This window comes from Lissotriton helveticus, chromosome 7 (genome assembly GCF_964261635.1).
Source record: "Lissotriton helveticus chromosome 7, aLisHel1.1, whole genome shotgun sequence".
NCBI lineage: Eukaryota > Metazoa > Chordata > Amphibia > Caudata > Salamandridae > Lissotriton > Lissotriton helveticus.
In genome coordinates, this window is record NC_136068.1 from 293,541,601 (window position 1) to 293,564,468 (window position 22,868).

The 22,868-nt window shown below is 48.6% G+C and overlaps 1 protein-coding gene across 2 annotated transcripts in view; it reads right to left on the minus strand.

Annotated features, from left to right (window-relative positions):
• CDK5RAP1 (CDK5RAP1 mitochondrial tRNA methylthiotransferase) overlaps window positions 1-22,868 on the minus strand; it is a 236,214-nt gene that overhangs the window by 119,006 nt on the left and 94,340 nt on the right. For both annotated transcript variants that reach the window (XM_078652079.1, XM_078652080.1), the window contains one exon: window positions 18,344-18,447. In XM_078652079.1, the coding sequence (XP_078508205.1) occupies window positions 18,344-18,447 (104 nt within the window). The remainder of the gene's footprint in view (window positions 1-18,343; window positions 18,448-22,868) is intronic.

The following is a 22,868-nucleotide window of genomic DNA, read 5'->3' on the forward strand; positions in this document are numbered from 1 at the left end:
GCAGAAAGAGGCAAGAGAGGTACATAAAAAGGGAAGAAGGGTACAGAAAGAGGCAAGAGGGGTGCAGAAAGAGGGAAGACGAGTGCAGAAGGGGGAACAGGGGTACCAAAAGAAGCAAGAGAGGTGTGGAAAGAACCAAGAAGCAACATAGATGCAGAAAGAGGCAAGAGAAGTGCAGAAAGAGGCAAGAGATATACTGAAGGTAGCAACAGATGTATAGAAAGAAGCAAGAGAAGTCCAGAAAGAGGCAAGAGAGGTACGGGAAGAGGGGTGCAGAAAGAAGCAAGAGAGGTACAGAAAGAAGCAATAGAATTGCAGAAAGAGGCAGGAGAGGTACAGAAAGAGGGAACAGGTGTATAGAAAGAGGGAGGGAGGCAGAGAAAGAAGAAACATAAGCACAGAAAGAAACAATAGGGATGCAGAAAGAGGCTAGAGGGGTGCAGAAAGAGGCAAGAGAAGTGCAGAAGGAAGCAACAGAGGTACAGAAAGAGGCAAGAGAGATGCAGAGACAGATAGGAGAGCTGCAGAAAGAGGGAACAGGGGTGCAGCAAGAGGGGTGCAGAAAGAAGCAACAGAGGTGTAGAAAGAAGCAAGAGAGGTGCCGAAAAAAGCAGGAAGTGCAGAAAGAAACAAGAGAAGTGCCGAAAAAAGGAAGAGAAGTACAGAAAGAGGGAACAGGGGCGCAGAAAGAGGCAAGTGAGGTGCACAAACAGACAAGAGGGGTTCAGCAGAAAGAGGTAAGAGAAGTGCAGAAAGAGGGAACAAAGGTTCAGAAACAGGCAAGAGAAGTACAGAAAGAGGCAAGAGTAGTGTTGAAAGAAGCAACAGATGTGTAGAAAGAAGCAAGAGAAAGAAGAAACATAAGTACAGAAAGAAACAATAGGGGTGCAGGAAGAGGCTAGGGGGGTGCAGAAAGAGGCAAGAGAATTGCAGGAAGAGGCAAGAGAAGTGCAGAAAGAAGCAACAGAGGTACAGAAAGAGGCAAGAGAGATGCAGAGACAGATAGGAGAGCTGCAGAAAGAGGGAACAGGGGTGCAGAAAGAGGCATGAGGGGTGCAGAAAGAGGCATGAGGGGTGCAGAAAGAAGCAACAGAGGAGTAGTAAGAAGCAAGAGAGGTGCCGAAAAAGGAAAGAAGTGCAGAAAGAAACAAGAGGTGCAAAAAAAGCAAGAGAAGTACAGAAAGAGGGAACAGGGGTGCAGAAAGAGGCAGGTGAGGTGCAGAAACAAGCAAGAGGGGTTCAGAAAGAAGCAACAGAAATCCAGAAAGAAGCAAGAGGATTGCAGAAGAAGCAAGATAAGTCCAGAAAGAAGAAAGTAAGGCAAGATGAGTACAGAATGAGGAAAGAGAGGTGCAGAAAGAAGAGGGTGAGGAAAGAAGCAAGAGGGGTGCAGAAAGAGGCAAGAGGGGTGCAGAAAGAGGAAAGAGGGGTGCAGAAAGAGGCAAGAGTGGTGCAGAAAAAGGCAAGAGAGGTGCAGAAAAAGGCAAGAGAGGTGCAAAAAATAGCAAGTGGTGCAGAAAGAGGCAAGAGGAGTGCAGAAAGAGGCAAGGGAGGTGCAGAAAGTGTGCCGAAAGAAGCAAGAGAGGCACAGAAAGAAGAAAGGGAATTGCAGAAAGAAGCTACAGAGGTGGAGAAGGAGGCAAGATAACTGCAGAAAGAGGCTAGAGGGGTGAAGAAAGAGGCACATGAATTGCAGAAAGAGGCAAGAGAAGTGCAGAAAGGCAAGAGAGGTACAGACAGGCAGGAGAGGTGCAGAAAGAGGGAACAGGGGTGAAGAAAGAGGAAAGAGAGGTGCAGAAAGAAGCAACAGAGGTGTAGAAAGAAGCAAAAAAGGTGCTGAAAAAAGCAAGAGAAGTGCAGAAAGAGGCAGGTGAGGTGCAGAAAGGGTAAGAGGGGTTCAGAAAGAAGCAGAAGTGCAGAAAGAAGAGAGAAAAGTCCAGAAAAAGGCAAGAGGGGTGCAGAAACAGGCAACAGAAGAGCAGAAAGAGGGGTATAGAAAGAAGCAAGGGTGGTAGAGAAAGAGGCAAGAGGTGCAGAAAGAAGAAAGTAATGTGCAGAAATAGGCAAGAGGAGTGCAGAATAAGGCAAGAGGTGCAGAAAGAAGAAAGAGGGTGAGGAAAGAAGCAAGTGGGGTGCAGAAAGAGGCAAGAGGAGTGCAGAAAGAGGCAAGAGATGTGCAGGAAGAGGCAAGAGAGGTGCAGAAAATAGCAAGTGGTGCAGAAAGAGGCACGAGGAGTGCAGAAAGAGTCAAGAGAGGTGCAGAAAGAGGGTGCGGAAAGAAGAAAGGGAATTGCAGAAAGAAGCTACAGAGGTGGAGAAGGAGGCAAGAGAACTGCAGAAAGAGGCAAGAGAGGTGCAGAAAGAGGCAAGAGAGGTGCAGAAAGAGGCCAGAGAGGTGCAGGAAGAGGTAAGAGAGGTGCAGGAAGAGGCAAGAGGTGTGCAGAGAGGCCAGAGAGGTGCAGAGGCAGTCAGGAGAGGTGCAGACTGAGTGAACAGGGGTGCAGAAAGAGGCAAGAGAAATGATGAAAGAGACGAGAGAGATACAGAAAGAAAGAAGAGAGGTGCAGAAAAAAGGAAAAGAGGTGCAGTGGCTAGAGGGGTGCAGAAAGAAGCAACAGGTGCAGAAAGGGGCAAGAGAGGCACAGAAAGAAGAAACAAAAGTGCAGAAAGAAGCAATAGGGGTGCAGAAAGAGGCCAGAGGGGTGCAGAAAGAGGCACGTGAATTGCAGAAAAAGGCAAGAGAAGTGCAAAAATAATCACCAGAGGTGCAGAAAGAGGCAAGAGAAGTGCAGAAAGAGGCAAGAGAGGTACAGAGACAAGCAAGAGAAGTGCAGAAAGAGTCAAGAGAGGTGCAGAGACAGGCAGGAGAGGTGCAGAAAGAGGGAACAGGGGTGCAGAAAGAGTCAAGAGAGGAGCAGAAAGAAGCAACAGAGGTGTAGAAAGAAGCCAGAAAGGTGCCAAAAAAAGCAAGAGAAGTGCAGAAAGAGGCAGGTGAGGTACAGAAAGGGTAAGAGGGGTTCAGAAAGAAGCAAAAGAAATCCAGAAAGAAGCAGAAGTGCAGAAAGAAGCAAGAGACGTCCAGCAAAAGGCAAGAGAGTGCAGAAACAGGCAGCAGAAGAGCAGAAAGAGGGGTACAGAAAGAAGCAAGGGTGGTACAGAAAGAGGCAAGAGGTGCAGAAAGAAGAAAGGAAGGTGCAAAAAGAGGCAAGAGGAGTGCAGAAAGAAGCAAGAGAGGTGCAGAAAGAAGAAAGAGAGGTGCCAGAAAAAAAGTGTAGAAAAAACAAGAGGTGCCGAAAAAAGCAAGAGAAGTGCAGAAAGAGGCAGGAGAGGTACAGAGACAAGCAAGAGAAGTGCAGAAAGAGTCAAGAGAGGTGCAGAGACAGGCAGGAGAGGTGCAGAAAGAGGGAACAGGGGTGCAGAAAGAGTCAAGAGAGGAGCAGAAAGAAGCAACAGAGGTGTAGAAAGAAGCCAGAAAGGTGCCAAAAAAAGCAAGAGAAGTGCAGAAAGAGGCAGGTGAGGTACAGAAAGGGTAAGAGGGGTTCAGAAAGAAGCAAAATAAATCCAGAAAGAAGCAGAAGTGCAGAAAGAAGCAAGAGACGTCCAGCAAAAGGCAAGAGAGTGCAGAAACAGGCAGCAGAAGAGCAGAAAGAGGGGTACAGAAAGAAGCAAGGGTGGTAGAGAAAGAGGCAAGAGGTGCAGAAAGAAGAAAGGAAGGTGCAAAAAGAGGCAAGAGGAGTGCAGAAAGAAGCAAGAGAGGTGCAGAAAGAAGAAAGAGAGGTGCCAGAAAAAAAGCAAGAAGTGCAGAAAGAAACAAGAGAAGTGCCGAAAAAAGCAAGAGAAGTACAGAAAGAGGGAACAGGGGTGTAGAAAGAGGCAAGTGAGGTGCAGAAACAAGCGAGAGGCGTTCAGAAAGAAACAGAAATCCAGAAAGAAGCAAGAGGATTGCAGAAGAAGCAAGATAAGTCCAGAAAGAAGCAAGAGGGGTGCATAAAGAAGAAAGGGAATTGCAGAAAGAAGCAACAGTGGTGGAGAAGGAGGCAAAAGAAAGAGGCAACAGGGATAGAGACAGAGGCAAGAGAGGTGCAGAAAGAGGGAAGAGGGGTGCAGAAAGAGGGAAGAGGGGTGCTGAAAGAGGGAAGAGGGGTGCAGAAAGAGACAAGAGGGGTGCAGAAATATGCAAGAGAGGTGCAGAAAGAAGCAAGAGCACAGATGAAAGAACCTATAAAGGTGCATATAGAGGCGAGAGGGGTGCAGAAAGAGGCAAGAGAGGTGCAGAAAGAGGCAAGAGAGGTGCAGAAAGAGGCAAGAGAGGTACAGAAACAGGCATAAGGGGTGTAGAAACAGGCATAAGGGGTGTAGAAACAGGCATAAGGGGTGCAGAAACACGCAAGGGAGGTGCAGAAAGAAGCAAGAGAGGTGCAGAAAGAGGCAAGAGAATTGCAGAAAGAAGCAAGAGAAGTGCAGAAAGAAGCAAGAGAAATGCAGAAACATGCAGGAGAGGTTCAGAAAGTGGCCTACTTCGACAGTACCTTTCCAAGGACTCATACTCAGTCTTAGACCTCACTTTTCTCTTGAAGGTTCACTATTCATTCACTGCTCAGAATGTTAGGCCTACCAAATGTAAATCAGCAATTGTAACTAAATACCTTGTGTACGTCTGACAAAGTTTGTGAAGGTATGCAGGCGTGTGTTACATAAAAATAAACATACAAATACTTGAATAACTCTGTTTCAAACAGCATACACTGTAACTTTCTGTACACAAAGGTGTATGTGATTCTTTCTGTTCATAATACAGGGCACAGGTGATCATAATACAGGTGCAGAAGGATGTGCAATAACTGCAGAAAGAGTCAAGAGAGGTGCAGGAAAAGGGAAGAAGCGTACAGAAAGAGGCAAAAGGGGTGCAGAAAGAGGGATCAGGCGTGTCAAAAAAGGCAAGCGATGTGTAAAAAGAACAAGAGAAGTGCAGAAAGATGCATGAGAGGTGCAGAAAGAGGCAAGAGAGGTGTAGAAAGAGGCAAGAGAGGTGTAGAAAGAGGCAAGAGAGGTGTAGAAAGAGGCAAGAGAGGTGCTGAAAGAGGCAAGAGAGGTGCTGAAAGAGGCAAGAGAGGTGCTGAAAGAGGCAAGAGGGGTGCAGAAAGAGGCAAGAGGTGTGCAGAGAGGCCAGAGAGGTGCAGAAGCAGGCAGGAGAGGTACAGACAGAGTAAACAGGGGTGCAGAAAGAGGCAAGAGAAATGATGAAAGTGACGAGAGAGATACAGAAAGAAAGAAGAGAGGTGCAGAAAAAAGCAAGAGAGGTGCAGTGGCTAGAGGGGTGAAGAAAGAAGCAACAGGTGCAGAAAGGGGCAAGATAGGTGCAGAAAGAGCCAAGAGAGGCACATAAAGAAGAAACAAAAGGGCAGAAAGAAGCAATAGGGGTGCAGAAGAGGCTAGAGGGGTGCAGAAAGAGGCACGTGAATTGCCGAAAGAGGCAAGAGAAGTGCAGAAAGAGGCAAGAGAGGTGCAGAGACAGGCAGGAGAGGTGCAGAAAGAGGGAACAGGGGTGCAGTAAGAGGGAAGAGAGGGGCAGAAAGAGGGAAGCGAGGTGCAGAAAGAGGGAAGAGAGGTGCAGAAAGCGGGAAGAGGGATATAGAAAGAAGCACGAGAGGTGCAGAAAGAGGCAAGAGAGTTGCAGAAAGAAGCAAGTGATGTGCAGGAAGATGCAATAGAAATACAGAAAGAGGCAAGAGGTGCAGAAAGAAGAAAGAGGGTGCAGAAAGAGGCAAGAGAAGTAAAGAAAGAAACGGAGGTGCAGAAAGAGGCAAGATAGGTGCAGAAGAAAAAAGCATGAGGGGTGCAGAAACAAGCAAGTGAGGTGCAGAAATAAGGGAGGTGCAGAAAGCGGAAGAGACGTGCAGAAAGAAGCAAGATAAGCACAGAAAAAGAAAGAAAGGTGCCGAAAGAAGCAAGAGAAATGAAGAAAGAGGCAAGAGAGATGCAGAAAGAAGCCAGAGTGGTTTGCACACCATTAGTACCAAATTTAACACCCACAATTAGCAATAAGTAACAAGTGACAATCCTATTTTTTTTGTTCAAATCTGCAGATTATGCAGCAGATGATAAATTATGCGGTAAATGCGGAACATGTATAATTGTGCGAAAGTCAGTCCTGCCAAACAGTTGCATAATTCCAGTGGCCTTGCTCATACCTCTAACTAGGCCCAGAAGTGCTCCTCAGTGGTTCCTTCTTTTTTTGACTCATTGAGTTTATAGTTTAGCTTCTTTGGAAATGAGGAAGACTAAACCGGAGGTTACCACTCCATAACACAGACTATCATACCAGATAATTACTCTCCATAACACATAATCCCCCTCTACATAAATCCTATACACTTTTAAATACCACATACTGTCTATCAACATAATTTCACTGCACAACAGACTACATAATTCCACTACATACAACGTACATCCAATCCCCTTTGAAAAACATTAGGAAAAAACGTTTACATTTACAACGCCAATAGCTCTAACTTTAGCAAATTTGAGACCTAATACATTGCAAATGCTGATTTAACCAGTAGTTGCGTTTGCAGAGTGGTGGAGAAAGGGGGCTGGGCCTTCGATCAGCGCAAAGGAATTCCGCTGTGTAGGACTCACAGGAGGTACCAGGAGGGCTTCTTGGGCCCCAATGTCCCACAGGAGTAAAGTGGACTTCATCCCCCAACCAGTAGTTTGCCAGGAGGCGCTTTTGCAGAGCGGTGGCCTCTGAAGGTCTCTTACAATCCCACTGTGTGGGACTTACTGGCGGTAACAGGAGGGGTAGTTGGCCTCCCAAGAACATCCTTGGGGGTCAGCTACCCCTCCTATTGCCTCCAGTAGGTCCCACACAGCCCCCTTTGCCCAACACCGTGCAAACGCACTCCCTGGCACGCTCTTGAATGGGGATTAAAGTTCTCTTCGCGTGTGGGGGTCTTTAGGGGCCAACTAGCCTACCTGTTATGTCCAGTAAACCCCACACAGTGGATTGCTGAGAGGTGGGCAAAGGCAATGCCCCCTTTCTCCACCACTCTGCAAACTCGTCTCCTGCTGCGCTCTTGGTGGGGGGGATGAAGCTCCCTTGCATCCTTAGGGGCCGTCAGAGACAACTAGCCCTCCTGTTACCTCTAGTAAGCCCCACACAGATGGGTTGCAGAGAGTGGTCAGAGGCCACACCCCTTTTTTACACCACTCTGCAAACGCGTCTCCAGGCGCACTGCTGCTTGGGGGATGAAGCTCACTTTAGTCCTGAAGTCCTCAGGACACAAAGGGTACTCATTGCCCCACCAGCACTGCGCCAAGAGGCACGTTTGCAGAGTGGTGTAAAAAGGGGCATGGCCTGCACCACCTCTCAGCAATCCCACTGTGTGGGGCCAACTGGAAATACCTGGTGGGCTAGTTTGCCCAGAAGGACCCTCAGTAGCAATGGGTATTTCATCCCCGAACCCAGAGCACGTGTTGGAGTTGCTTTTGCAGTGTACTTCAGGAAGGGGGCTGGGCCTGCGGCAAGATGCCCGCTTCTCTTTTCTTCCTTGTTTTAGGAAGGGGGGGCTGTGTGGCCCCCCTTCCGTTAATACTTTTTGGGCCCTGGGGACCCCATCCCCCAGGGCCTGACCCATTTTATTAAAAAAAAATTGAAACGGGAAGGGGGCCTTGCGCCCCCCCCCCCCCCCGCCAGAGGCCGATTTTGGTGCCGGGGACCCTATCCCTATGCTACAAAGTGGCTAGGCCACTTCTATTTTTTTTTTAAAAAGCTACATTTAAGGGATGGGGCTGCGGGCCCTCCTCCTGAGAACAATTTAGGAGCCGGGGACCCCATTCCTCTGGGGTTTGCCTCTTTTAAAAAAACATGTGTATATATATATATGTTTATTTTTCGAGGGAAGGGGTGGCGTGGATCCCTTCCCGGGCTATTTTCGGCCCCAAAGACCACATCTCCGGGGCATGGCCTCTATGTTGGGGACCGTGGTTGGGGACCCCAATGCCCCCACAGTCCCTACCGGCTCCCCACATCCTGGGAGAGCCGACATTGCTTTTGGGCAAAGGGAGCTGCTAACATGAAGTTCTCTTTGCCCAAAAGCAATCATGCTTCACTTCATGGAAGCAAGAGTAGTTTTTCGGCTTCACTTCTTGGAAGCAAGAGCAGTTTTCCTCCTCTCGCTTCCATGAAGCGAAGCAGATGTTGGCTATGGCAGGGCGGGGGCAGTGCTCCTGCCCTGCCTTAGGAAACAGCAATGTCCCAGGGGTGAGCCCCTCTCCCATCAGATTAAACACCCTGTAAAGGTGGTGGTCCCCGAGGCCAGGGATCCACTACAGACCCCCGTATGTTAATTAATCAATGACCAAGGGAGGTGGTGGTAGTCCCCATGGTGGTAGTCCCCATGGCAGGGAGCCCCCGACTCTTCATTTTAGTCATTGAAGTCCCGGGGACGTGGCGGTCCCCGGGGCTTCAATTTAAAAATCAAAGCATTTAAATATCAAAGCCCTTGGGAGGTGGCGGTCCCCGGGGCTGCGTGGATGGGGGCATGAGGCCCCCTATGTATTTCTTTCTTTTGAAACAGCCCTGAGGAGGTGGCGGTTCCCGTGCTATGGGGGGTCCGCAACATAATTAAGGATTGCCCCCGGGACCTAGCCAAGCCAGGAGCTTAAAAGAAATGAAGCATAGTAGACTGCACTTAATTTTTTAAATAAGTTTTCAGCAGGATTAACGTACCTCACGCGAAACCCGCCGATTTAAAAAGAAAAAACGTTTTGGGACCCTTGAGTTAGCAGGCCTAGTGGGTCAGGGTGTTTCTACCCTGCCTCCTTTTCTTTTTAACCTTTTTTCTTGTGTCTCGGTTGAACCGAGTCACAAGATGGCTGCCAACACTTCCTGGTTTGAAGTATTGACAGCCAATCAGACTCAAGCTCATGCCCGGGAGGGTTCGCAGATCCAATGTGGTTACCAGATATCAATATTTTTTAAATATGAATTTCTCAGGAACTACTAAACGGATTTACACCATTTAACAATGAGATAGCTTACTTGACCAAAAGCTATCTTTTTGCCAAATTTGGTGTAATTCCATTCAGCAGTTCGGACAGTAGCTGTGTTTAAAATACCCCATGGAAATTAACATGGAGAAAACACATTTCAGGAACCCCCCTTTTTTCTCGGCCCCGCTTGACGAATCACCCTGAAACTGTAAAGACAGGAGCGGACTGTAGTATCCCATTAGGTTTGAAAATTTTACGAAGATTTGTCAACCGACGCCAAAGATATTGGCAAAAGAAAAAAACACTTTTTGAATAGAAACAAGGTCCTAACTCTAAGAACCTACTGGCGACTGCCAGTAGGTTATAGTTATATATAATTATTTTTTTTACAGGAAATAGCACTCAACACCAAAAAGTAAGACATATTTTTCTGAAATACTGGCATTTACTGTGTAGTGATCCAGTGATTGGTCATAAATTCCAGTGTATATCTCTCTTTGCATTCCGCAGGTAAAGATCAATGAGGGATGATCTTGTAACGAGTAGTCCAGAAGTACAACAACAGGGGACAAGTCTCATGGGGAGTGGAGGATTCAGGAAATGCCACATAGCCCTTAGAGAATAGCCCTTAGAGAATAAAGAAACCACTACACTGTAAAAGTGAGTTTGCTATCCATGTTTTGAGGTTTACCTGCCCAAAGTTGTACAAAGGAAAGACAATCTTGAACGCTCACCCATGTATTTTACAACATGTCGGAGCCATTAAAAAATAAGAGAAAAACTTGCCCGGTGGCCAGACACTTTGAGGCAATACATGACAGTAAGGTAGAAGACCTTAGTTACTTTGTAGTAGAAATAGTGCCAAATAGGCTGAGAAGGCAACAGGGAACGATGCCGGAGGCAACTTGAATACAAACATATTCTCAGGTACAATACCAAAGCACTGGGTTGCCTAAATACAGAAGAGGAGCCATATGTTCATTTATAAAGTTTGAGAATCAATTTCCATGGCAATATTTGCACAATTGCTCTGAGTAATATGGCTCCTTTCTTCTCATCTCTTTTAAATGAACATCAGATCTATACCTTTTTGTGAATCTAGATGTTAATCAATCCGCTGGAGTGTAGGGTCACTTTACCATTTTTCTGCACTTTGCACACAATTTGTTAAAGGGAAGCAGATGGTGATATGGAAAATATGGGAATTTCCATTTATTAGGGCCTCTAAAGTCTCATTCGTAATAACGAATAGTTTCTTACCTGTCGGTGTAGTTTTGCAGCTTGAAGATCTTTCTGGATTCACTATGCTGTGCATATTCCGCAATCTGGTGGTTGGGTCCGGAATCGTAGTCTTTTTTTCTCTTTTTTTTTTTTTCGTAGCCCAGGTGGGCGTCAACGTCCCACCATTTGGTGTACCTTCGGTGGGCGCCATCTTCGGATTCTTTTTTCTGTCTCTTTTTTCTTTTCTGTGTTTGTAGTGAATCCATGGCTATGTTTGTTAATCCTTTTTTCAACGTAATTCTTTTCACGTATCTTGTAAGCTTGAACTTGCTTTCTTTTCTATGCGTTTCCACCTTCTTCTCCAGCCTCATCTTTCTGGCGGAGGCGGGTGGGTTCGCTAGTGAATCCAGAAAGATCTTCAAGCTGCAAAACTACACCGACAGGTAAGAAACTATTCGTTTTGCAGCGTGAATCTTTCTGGATTCACTATGCTGTGGATAGATTTTGTAGCGGTTTTCGTTACTTTTGTGGCGGCTGGGTGGAAGATGAGCGTTGGCTGTTGAATATATGTTGAAGCACCTTTTGTCCTACTTGTGCTTCTTTGTTACATCCACGCAATAGTGCTTAGTGAACGTGTGCACTGAAGCCCATGTTGCTGCCAGGCATATGTCCTCAATTGGTGTGTTGGCCAGAAAGGCAATTGTTGCTCCTTTCTTCCTGGTGGAGTGGGCCTGCGCCCCTCCTGTTAGCTCCTGGCCCGCTTGTTTGTGGCAGAATTGTATTGTCTGTGCGATCCATCGGGCTATGGTGTTTTTAGTCACTGGTTTGCCCATGTAACTGTTTGCGAAGGATACGAAGAACTGTTTTCTTTTCCTGTGTCCCTTCGTCCTTTCAATGTAGTGCATCACAGCCCTTCTTGCGTCTAGAGTGTGGAGCGACCTCTCAGCACTTGTAGTGGGGTTTTGGAAGAAGCTGGGGATCTGAATACTCTGATTCATGTGGAACCTTGACACCACCTTTGGCATGAAGTGTGGGTCTGTTCTCATCACGACCCTGTCACTGTGTATCTGGATGTAAGGTTCCTGCAGTGTGAGTGCCTGCAGTTCGCTCACCCTTCGTAGCGAGGTGATTGCTACTAGAAAGGCCGTTTTCATTGTTAGCATTTGCAGTGATGCTTTGTGAATGGGTTCGAAAGGTGCTTTCATGAGCTCCGTCAGTACCACATTTAGGTTCCAGGCCGGTGGCGGCATTCTCTTTGGTAGCGCTATTCTTTTTGCCCCTTCCAGGAATCTTTTTACGACTTGGGATGTAAAGAAGCTTCTCCCTGTTTCTCCTCTTGTGTATGCCACAATCGCTGCCAGGTGCTCCCTCAGCGAGGATGCGCTTAGCTTAGCTTTAATTAGGTGCGTGAGGTACCTTAGCACCGTAGATTCCCTGGTCACTTTTCTATGGAGTTTTTTCTTGCAACACCATTGAGTGAATCTTTTCCATTTTTCCCCATAGCACTTGCGTGTGCTGGGCCTTCTTGCCTCACGGAGCACCCGCAGGGTGCTCTCTGGTAGTTTTAGATGTGCGAACTCTAAGTCCTCAGGAGCCAGGCTGAGAGGTTGAGGCTCTCTGGCTCTGGGTGTAGAACTTCTGCGTTTTCCATGGAGAGTAGGTCTCTTCTTTTTGAGAACTTGTGGGGGGGGGGGGGGGCTGGGGGGGCCTGCGCCATCTCCATTATCTGAGAGTACCAGGTCTGCCTGGCCCATTGTGGTACCACCAGGATGAGCGTCATGTTGCTCGTCATGCATTTGTTGAGAACCCTGGGGATCAGTGGTATCGGGGGAAAAGCGTAGGCAAATGTTCTTGACCAGCTTATCCATAGGGCATTCCCCTGTGATAGTGTCTCTGGTTGCCTGGATGCAAAGTATTGGCATTTTGCATTCCGGCGTGTTGCAAACAGGTCTATTGTTGGTGTGCCCCATTTCCTGAATAGTCTCTCTGTTTCCTGGATGTTGAGTTCCCACTCGTGGGACGCTGAACTCTGCCTGCTGAGCCAGTCTGCTTCTACATTGTCCTTCCCTGGCAGGTGTATGGCTAGCAGGTCTATTTTTAGTGGTATAGCCCATCTCCAGATTTCCTGTGCCAAGCTTGACAGAGGGAATGATTGAGTTCCCCCCTGTTTGTTTATGTAAAACATCGTTGTGGTGTTGTCTGTTTGTATTAGTACCTTCTGGTTGTACAGTTGTTTCTGAAAGGCCTTGAGGGCTAGCAACACTGTTTTCAATTCGAGGTAATTGATGTGTCTGACTGCATCTGTAGGGCTCCACAGACCCCTCACTCTGAGCCTGTTCATGTGTGTGCCCCATCCCTTCTGGGATGCGTCTGTGGTGATGGTCACTGTTGGGTCCGGTGGTGTTAGAGGTTTCCCTACTGTTATTCTTTCCTTGGTCCGCCACCTTATTTCTTCCTGCACCCTGTGCGTTACAACCACTAGATCCTCCCAACTTCCTGTAGCTTGTGACCATTGCTGTGGCAGCCACTCTTGGAGTGGTCTCATTTGTAGGCGTACATTGGGGACCAGGTGTATGCATGACGCCATCATCCCCAAGATCTTGCTCACAGTCCTCACGGTCAGAGCTCGCCCCTTCTGGTAGGGACGTTTCTCCCTCAGTAGGCTGAGTGTTCTCTTTTCGCTGGGTAACACCCTGCATTGGACGGTGTCGATTTGAGCTCCCAGGAAGATTTTCACTTGCTCTGGTTCCATTGAGCATTTTCCCCCAGTGTATGGAGAATCCCAGGTTTGCTAGCGTTCTTGTGACCTGTTCTGCATGATCTTTGCATGTCCTGTAAGAGCTTGCCTTTACGAGCCAGTCGTCGAGGTAGGGGTACACGTGTATCCCCTTTCTTCTTAGATGTGCGGCCACTGCCGCGAGGCATTTGGTGAACACCCTTGGTGCGGACTTTAGGCCGAATGCCAGGGTCGTGAATTGGTAGTGATCCTTGTTCACTGTGAATCTTAGCATGTGCTTGTGCTCCCTGTTCATGGGGATGTGCAGGTACGCATCTTTGAGGTCTATGGTGGACAAGAAGTCCCCGGCCTTTATCTGCGGGATGACCTCTTGTAGGGACGTCATCTTGAATTTTTGAGTCTTTACGTATTTGTTTATGAACCGTAGGTCCAGGATGGGTCTTAGACTTTCGTCCACTTTTGGCACCAGGAATTAGTTTGAGTACACTCCCTTGTTCCGTTCTTTGAATGGAACCCGTTCGATGGCCGCTTTGAGGAGGAGTTCTTGAGCTTCCTCTTGGAGTAATCGCAGCTCTCTTCCCGAGTGCTCTCTTTTCTTTGGCTTTCTGTTTGGTGGTCTCTTTTCCAACTCTATGCAGTATCCGAACTGCATAATGTTGATTATCCACTTGTCTGTTGTTATTTTTCTCCACTCCTGCAGAAAAAATCTCAATCTTCCTCCTACTGGCGTCACATGTTCCTTTGTGTCTTGTACGTGTAGCCCTCTCCTGTTTGTTTTCCCGTGCTCCTCCCCCGGAGGGTTCGAGTGGGAGAGCACCTTTTTCCGTGTGAAGTCACTTTGAGGGGGGTTGTCCACCGCCTCTCCTTCTCTGGCCCTGTCCATTTCCTCTTGATCGAAAGGACTGGCCCCTGCACTGGTAGTTCCAGTTTTGCCTCTGCTGGCTCTGGTGACTTTAGTTGTCACTCTGTTCTCCCTGGTGGAATGCCTGGTGTGATTGCCCTTGCTGGCTTCCACCCCTGCCGTTCGGCCTCCGTGTAGGAGTCCCCCATCTCATCCCCCTGAATTGCAGGGCCCCCATGGACCTTGCCGTCTCGTTGTCCTTCTTCAGTTGGGTGAGCTTCTCATCAACTGGGGCTCCGAACAGTGTTTCACAGTTGAAGGGTGTGTTCAGGATGTTGTTCTGAACCTCAGCCTTGAAGCCTGAGATCCTGAGCCAGGCTTGCCTTCTCTCTGCGATGCCTATAGCCATCAGTCTGCTGGATGTTTCTGCCCCATCCAAGGCTGTCTTGAGGCACGAGTTAGCGATGCTTTTCCCCTCTTCCACATGGTGTGATACCCTCTCACTCTATTGTTCCGGGAGGTGCTTGAACAATTGGCCCATCTCATCCCAATGCTGGTATTGATGTCTATTCAGAGGGCGTTGGAGTTCGCCATCCGCCAGTGAGTTGCGGCGTTTCGCTCTATTTTCCTGCCAGTTAGATCCATCCTCCTGTTTTCCTTGTCAGGTGGAGGTCCAGATGTTGTTGGGACGTTTGCCCTTTTTCTGGCCGTTGCAGCGATTATTGAGTCTGCTGTGACGGATCCCTTGATGTAAGCTGGGTCCTGGGAGGAGAATTTGTATTTCTTCTCCGTCCTCGGCGTTACTGATCTGCATGTAGCCGGGTCCTTGAACGCTTCCTTCCCCTGGTCTGTGACACTCTTTAGCATGGGCAAGAACTGGCTTCTTGTCTGTGTGGGGAGCAATGTCTCCAGCAGGAAATCTGCTTTTGGCTTCTCCTCTTCCAGCTTAACTCCATAGGCTGCTGCCGCCTTCCTGACCACCTCATTGTATGCCCCAATGTCATCCGGTGGCGAAGGCCTCGAGGGGTATGTCTCCACAGCCTCCTCCGGGTTTTCGGCCTCGATGTCCTTCCATTCCTGGTCTTGGGCCGTCGAGGTACCTGAGCCGTAGCTTGACTGCTGCTCCCCGTAATCCCCTTCTGTGTAGTAGAGGTCTTCTTCCTCTTCGTGCTCCGAGGGGTCCGGAGTTTTCGGCGTCTCTTCGATGTCGAACTCCTCGTGCTCCTGTTCCTCAGCGACGGCCGGTGCCAGCTTCGAGGGGATCCTGTAACTTCTCATCTTTTCGTCGAAGTCCTTCTTTCTCTGAAGGATATTCTCCATTTTGGCCTCGAGCCTTCTTTTCTTTCTCTGCATCTCTGCGGCCTGCTCGTCGTCGAGCGTTTCGGCTGCTCTTTTCGGCGGCGTCATCGACGTCGAAACTTTCTTCGGCTCCTTTTCCTTCGAAGTCGAAGACCCTTTTTCGGGGGCTTGCTTCGATGACCTATGCTTTTCGCTGGTCTTCGGCCTCCGGGAGTCCTTCTCGAAGGATCCGCTGGGCTCTTTTTCGGAGGATGCAGCTTCGGTCGTCTAAGTTTCCGGCGCCGGTGCTCCTTTCGAGGCTCTGGGCTCTGACTTTCGAGAGTCTGCCTCTGGCTTTCGAGACCCTGTGCGGGTTTTCGGGGTCGTAGACTCTCCTACCTTGTCAGGCGTTTTCTTATCGGTCTCTGCGACCGTGAAGTCATCTGGACCTTCGGCGATGTTGTCCTCGTCGTCGGTGGAGAGGCCCAGTTCGTAAAGCGTCGGGGCCTGGCCCTTGCCCTGCATCGTGTGGTGAGCTGTCCTCTGTCTCTCTCGAACTCGGAGTGTCTTCGGCTTGAAGACGGAGCAGGCGTTGCAGTCTCTGCTCTCGTGGTCGATTGGCAGGCAGAGGTTGCAGACCGGGTGGTGGTCCTTCTGCGCAAACTTGTGGTGGCAGTTTTTGCAGAATTTAAAGGGTGTCTTGTACATCCCTGCGCTCAGGGGGCCCCCTGTGTGCGCATTCCTCCAAGGACGTCGAAGATCTCGAAGTTCTTTCCTTTCTTCGTCATCTCTTCTCTTATTTTCCTCTTCCCCCGATCTTCTCAGGTCTTTACCGACGAAGAGTTGCTGAATTTCCTCCTTTTCTCCTCCAAAACTTCTGGAGCTTCACGCGACGATCCAGACCCAACGGCGGAAAAAAGAATCTGAAGATGGCGCCCAAGGGTGGTAGCTTCCGCCGGAAGCATGCCGACGTTACCGAAGGTACACCAAATGGTGGGACGCGACGCCCACCTGGGCTACGAAAAAAAAAAAAGAAAAAAAGACTACGATTCCGGACCCAACCACCAGATTGCGGAATATGCACAGCATAGTGAATCCAGAAAGATTCACGCTGCAAAATGTACTTTACCCTGCAGTGGTTTGCACATTGTGTGTTAGCACTTAATGTTGATAACTGCACTTTGCACTATGCACTTGAGGTCATCTATGTATTTTGGCTGTGATGGTCAGAAGCAATATGTCAGACTGAGAAACTTTAGGTCTCCATGAGCATATACTGGTTATAGGAATCACTGACTGGTAAAGTTGGCATATATTGCATTATATGAATTCAAACAAAACATTCTGTACAGTTTCAAGTGCTGCGACTTTATCAATGTAGTTTGAACATGACATTTCAGGCAAAATTAATTATTTGCACTATAGCAAGTTTAAGTTAATTTATGCACTGTCGCTTTAAAAATGCAATTCACAACTCACGTGTGTATAAAAAGAACCGAATGGCAACTTACGGTTGTTGTGAGAAAGACTGTGGAGAAGGTCCAAATGGGTCACCAGAAGCCACAAAAAAGTCTGCTTTTTGAGTAAACCCAAGCATTGCTGGAGCCTGTTTTCGAAGTGAGAGTAGGCCTTTCAGCTTCACTATTGAAGTGTTAAGGCCACTAATAAAATACTCACTGCTCCCTCCAAAGAGCACCCGATAATTGCATGCATGAGTTTTTTGGTAAATTATGTGGTTCTCGTTGCGCCCCAAGAAGGGGAAGAGCACCACCTATAATTTAAGAAAGTATTGCGGGGGACTGGAAGAAGCACAAAATCCTTCCAGGATGGTTTAATAAAAAACACAAAGATAAAAACAGTAAGCCTCCGGGTCATAGATGCATGACCCGAAGACAGCCTAACTATTTTTTAACCTGTGTGGTTGCTTCTATGACTGCATTTTGTGGCCTGAAGAATGTTAAAGAAAAATACTCTAACACATACTCATAGTTGTTTGCAATAAAAATATTTTATTTTAAAAATCAATGTAAAAATGTTTATTAGGTAATGCCATGTAGGTATTTATAAGGATTAGTTCAGAATATGGTTATTGATATATTATTGTGGGGACGTTTTAACAAAGCTGTTATGTCTGCTTTATACAGGTTGACGTCCTGGCTCATTGCTAATACTAATAGGCCAGCTGTTTATATGTTGATGTTCTGACTCCTTGACAAATTCAGTACGTTTGCCTTACCTAAAATAACAACTATTTATATTGTTACTTTCCTTAAAAAAAAACTGAAATTCACTGAAAAAAACAAAGGTCAAATTGGTGTTATAGTTAGGTCTGGTAATAATATCTTACTTTAAATTTCAAAAAAACCTCAGAAATTCCCTGAAATAAAACCCACAGGATAAAGCGACATTATAGTTGAATGAAAATGTCAATTAATATGTAATAGTTTAAACTCTAAAAAACATACTTATAGTGAACTCAAGTAACTATAGCTTGCACACTAACCATGCACTGCTTATGAGCTCACATATTACACCACTCAAGACATGTTCTATGACATTATTGATAACATCAATAAGACATCTGAAATGACATCATTGATGTCAACACTGTGCATGGTGGGGCGTGAGTTATACTTACTTCAGTTAACTGATGAATGTCAGTGTTTTTTAGAGTTACAAATATTACTTCGACAATTGCATTGCAATAGAGGATGCAAGGACTAAGTGCTGACTCAGGAAAGCAGAATCGTTTTTCAGTGCAGTGGGCTTGATGGGGGACATCTTGGGGTGATAGCTGCTGGTTACTGCCTTTCCTGGGAGGAAACTTGCCAAGTAAGCAAAGTCATGAGCTGACTGAGGAACGCATATGCCCAGAAGAAAGGTTGCTAACGGGAGATGAGTTCAGTGAAACCAGTCGTGAAGAGTGCAACATTTGCATTGGGAAATTTAGCATTTTCTTTCCTATTTTAGTCTTTTTTTTGTCTTTTTCTAATCACAAGTCTGAAGTGATTTACACAGCTTCTGAGTGAGGTAACAGCACCCATTCAATGACTCAACACAAAAATGCCTGCACAAGAGAATAATCCTACCTTATTTAGTCGCCAGCTTCTGCCAGCTACTTCATAGCTCAAACCCTGTTCAGCTTGGTTTTCCTGGAGCCCCAATGCATTTCAGTCATTCGAGTCGGGATCAGACAAACTGAGTAGCTTTGCCTTCATATTCCAAAGAAAACATTGTACAGTTATGCATTAGAGAGCAGCTACTCATACCTCGGATAGTGTATATGTCCTTCTGTAACCGCTGCTCTGGAGAATAGACCAGGCTATTTCCGCATCATTAACATTCATCTGGCAGCCGTAGGTCTCCAAATACACTGAAACCAATTGAAATGGCCAGACAATGAGAGCACTTTAAAGACAAGTGGGCATTAAGAGATAACTACTTAAGAATGACTACTGAGTGGATAGTGACTTCCTTAAAGTTACCAGGCACTTGTTTTCCACTTCCCATCCAAAGCTTACCACCTGCTTACAATATTTTGGCCTCTCTTGTAAACTTTTGAGCATGTTTCCAGCAGAAAAAACTATGTCAGAGTTATGGCACTGAGCAAAGAGCTCATAGGAGCTCAGTTGTCTAGAGTAGAGACTTACACTGTTAAACTAAAAAAGGTACAGCTTTGGTATCTTAAGAATGTAATATTGTCAAAGAGAAATGGATAACTCACTCATGTATTGCCACATCCTCTAGGTGTAACCTTGAGATCCTTGCATATACAGTGACCATGCACTATCACTCAAACCATATATGTAGCACCACTTGCCTGTGGCTCCTTTGTCAAGCTCTGCTTCCTGTGGCATGCAGTTGTATGAGATACAATCCAAAGGGATGATTGATCTACTGACCAAAACACAGTTCTTTTTAATAAGAAGAAGGATTGGGAGAGCATCCGAGTGCAAGCTCTGCTGGCCCTCATGAACATAGGTAAAAGTGTCTGCATTGTCTATGTAATCTGACAAGTGAGTGTTATATAAATGTAAAAACCACTGCTATGTTATGCGCATGAGCTCATAAGATGAGCAAATATGGGTAGCTTTGTTTTTGAAGAGTCTTCTCATTTGAAAAGCAGAATGGCTATGATTAAAAAATAAACACGTTGAAACAAAAGCTGACCAACAACAATGAAGTGCCTCACAAATTGGTATGCCACATTTAGTGTGGAAGTTAAACAGTATAAGTCAAAGGGTGTCTAACTTATGGCACAGCCAATTTACAGTCATTGCGGCCTTATGCTATACGGCAATAAAACATGCCACGTCTATCGACTTCTAACCCAGGTATCGCTCAGTACTCCAAAGCCTTGGTGCAAATACCCAGAAAAGTGGAGTCTATGAACAATTTTATCAGAAACACAGTAGTTATCTAATGCGGCCCTAAGTGGATTGAAGACGAGGACCTGATTAGGATGCCGGTCGGTAAGCCTCCAATCACTCATCTGAGGCTTATCGTCCGACATCCTTGGTTTTAAGTCCAACCTCTGTAATACAAGGACGGTGATCGGAGTCCAAACCAGCTGGTCAATCCAACTGGCTTCCAAAGGGCTCGAGGAGCCCGTCGGCCAGTCAGAACCGCCATATATTCCCTTATGGACAGCGTTTCCGCCGCCAGGATTATGATGTCGGTTTCTTGCAGGCTTTCCATGTCGGGCTTTCTGACAGGAAAAACCTGCTGGAAAGCAACTTTGAGAGGCTGCAGCAAGGCTCCCCTCCTTCAGTGGCGTCCGGTTGTGGTCCAGGGGGAGGGGGGCTCCCTCTGTCTGTCTCTGTCTGTCTCCGTCTGTTTCCCTCTGTCTGTCTACCTCCCTCTGTCTCCCTCCATCTGTCTCGCTCCCTCGGTCTCCTCCCGCCCTCTGTCGCCCTCCTCCCTCTTTCTGTCTCAGTCCCTCTGTCTCCGTCCCTCTGTCTCCCTCCCTCTGTCTCCCTCCTTCTGTCTCCCTCCCTCTGTCTCCCTCCCTCTGTCTCCCTCCCTCCCTCTGTCTCACTCCCGCTGTCTCACTCCCTCTGTCTCCCTCCCTCTGTCTCCCTCCCTCTGTCTCCCTCCCTCTGTCTCCTTCTATTTCTCTCTCCCTCTATTTCCCCCATCTCCCTCTTTATGTCTTTCTCTCTCTCTCTCTCTCTGTCTGTCTCCCTCTGTCTCCCTTTCTCTGTGTCTCCCTCTGTCTGTCTCCCTCTCACTATCTCCCTCTCACTATCTCTCTCTCTCCCTCTCTCTCTCTCCCTCCCCTCTGTCTGCGTCTGTCTCCCTCTGTCTGTCTACCTCCCTCTGCCTCTCTCTATCTGTCTCGCTCCCTCGGTCTCCCTCCCTCTGTTGCCCTCCTCCCTCTTTCTGTCGCCCTCTGTCTGTCGCCCTCTGTCTGTCTCCCTCTGTCTGTCTCCCTCTCTGTCTGTCTCCCTCTCTGTCTGTCTCCCTCTCTGTCTGTCTCCCTCTCTGTCTGTCTCCCTCTCTGTCTGTCTCCCTCTCTGTCTGTCTCCCTCTCTGTCTGTCTCCCTCTCTGTCTGTCTCCCTCTCTGTCTGTCTCCCTCTCTGTCTGTCTCCCTCCCTCGGTCTCCTTCCCTCTGTCTGTCTCCCTCCCTCTCTGTCTCTGTCTTCCTCCCTCTATCTCCCTCTGTCTGTCTACCTCCCTCTGCCTCTCTCTATCTGTCTCGCTCCCTCGGTCTCCCTCCCTCTGTTGCCCTCCTCCCTCTTTCTGTCGCCCTCTGTCTGTCGCCCTCTGTCTGTCGCCCTCTGTCTGTCTCCCTCTCTGTCTGTCTCCCTCTCTGTCTGTCTCCCTCTCTGTCTGTCTCCCTCTCTGTCTGTCTCCCTCTCTGTCTGTCTCCCTCTCTGTCTGTCTCCCTCTCTGTCTGTCTCCCTCTCTGTCTGTCTCCCTCCCTCGGTCTCCTTCCCTCTGTCTGTCTCCCTCCCTCTCTGTCTCTGTCTTCCTCCCTCTATCTCCCTCTGTCTGTCTGCGTCTGTCTCCCTCTGTCTGTCTACCTCCCTCTGCCTCTCTCTCTATCTGTCTCGCTCCCTCGGTCTCCCTCCCTCTGTTGCCCTCCTCCCTCTGTTGCCCTCCTCCCTCTGTTGCCCTCCTCCCTCTGTCTGTCGCCCTCTGTCTGTCGCCCTCTGTCTGTCGCCCTCTGTCTGTCGCCCTCTGTCTGTCACCCTCTGTCTGTCGCCCTCTGTCTGTCGCCCTCTCTGTCTGTCTCCCTCTCTGTCTGTCTCCCTCCGTCTCCTTCCCTCTGTCTGTCTCCCTCTGCCTCCCCCTCTGTCTTCCTCGCTCTTTGTCTCCCTGTCTGTCTCCTTCTCTCTCCCTGTCTCCCCTGACACCCTCCCTCTGCCTCCCTCTGTCTCCCTCTCTCTCCCTCTCTCTCTGTCTCCCCCTCTCTGTCACCCTCTGTCTCCCTCCCTCTCTCTCCGCCTTCCTCTGTCTCCCCCTCTCTCTGTCTCTCACCCTCTGTCTCCCTCCCTCTCTGTCTCGCTGTCTCTGTCTGTCTCTGCCTCTATCTGTCTGTCCCTGTCTCTGCCTCTGCTTCTATCTGTCTTTCTGTCTGTCCCTGTCTCTGTCTCCCTCTCCGTCTCGGTCAGTCTCTGCCTCTATGTTTCTGCCCCTGTCCCTATCAGTCTCCGTCTGTCCCTGTCTCCTTCCCTCTCTCTCTCCCTCTCGGTCTCCCTCCCTCTCGCTCTGTTTCTCTCCATGTGTCTCCCTCTCTCTGTCTCCCTCCCTCTCCCTCCCTCTGTCTGTCTCCATCTATCCATCTCTCTCCCTCAGTCTCCCTCCCTCTGTTGCCCTTCTCCCTCTGTCTGTCTCCCTCTTTCTCCCTCTGTCTGTCTCCTCCCTGTCTCCCTCACTCTCTGTCTCCATCGGTCTGTCTCTGTCTCCCTCCCTTTGTCTCCCTCCATCCGTCTCCCTCCATCCGTCTCCCTCCATCCGTCTCCCTCCATCCGTCTCCCTCCCTCCGTCTCCCTCCCTCCGTCTCCCTCCCTCTGTCTCCCTCCCTCCGTCTCCCTCCATCCGTCTCCCTCCATCCGTCTCCCTCCATCCGTCTCCCTCCATCCGTCTCCCTCCATCCGTCTCCCTCCATCCGTCTCCCTCCATCCGTCTCCCTCCATCCGTCTCCCTCCATCCGTCTCCCTCCATCCGTCTCCCTCCATCCGTCTCCCTCCATCCGTCTCCCTCCCACTGTACTGTCTCCCACTGTACTGTCTCCCACTGTACTGTCTCCCACTGTACTGTCTCCCACTGTACTGTCTCCCACTGTACTGTCTCCCACTGTACTGTCTCCCACTGTCTCCCACTGTACTGTCTCCCACTGTCTCCCTCTGTCTCCCCCGGACTCCCTCCCTCTGTCTCCCTCTGCCTCTGCCTCCCCTGTCTCCCTCCCTCCCTCTGTCTCCCTCTCTCTGCATCGCTCTGTTTCCCTCTCTCTCCGTCTCCCTCCCTCTGTCTGTCTCCGTCTGTCTCCCTCTGTCTGTCTCCTTCCCTCTGTCTGTCTCCTTCCCTCTGTCTGTCTCCCTCCCTCTGTCTCCCTCCCTCTGTCTCCCTTCCTCTGTCTCCCTCCTCCCTCTGTCTCCCTCCTCCCTCTGTCTCCCTCTGTCTGTCTCCCTCTCTGCCTCCCTTTGTCTCCGTCCCTCGGTCTCCCTCTCTCTCTCTCTCTATCTGTCTCCCTCCCTATGTCTCCCTCTCTGTTTCCCTCTGTCTGTCTCGGTCTCCCTCTGTCTCCCTCCCTTCGTCTCCCTCCCTCTGTGTCCCTTCCTCTGTCT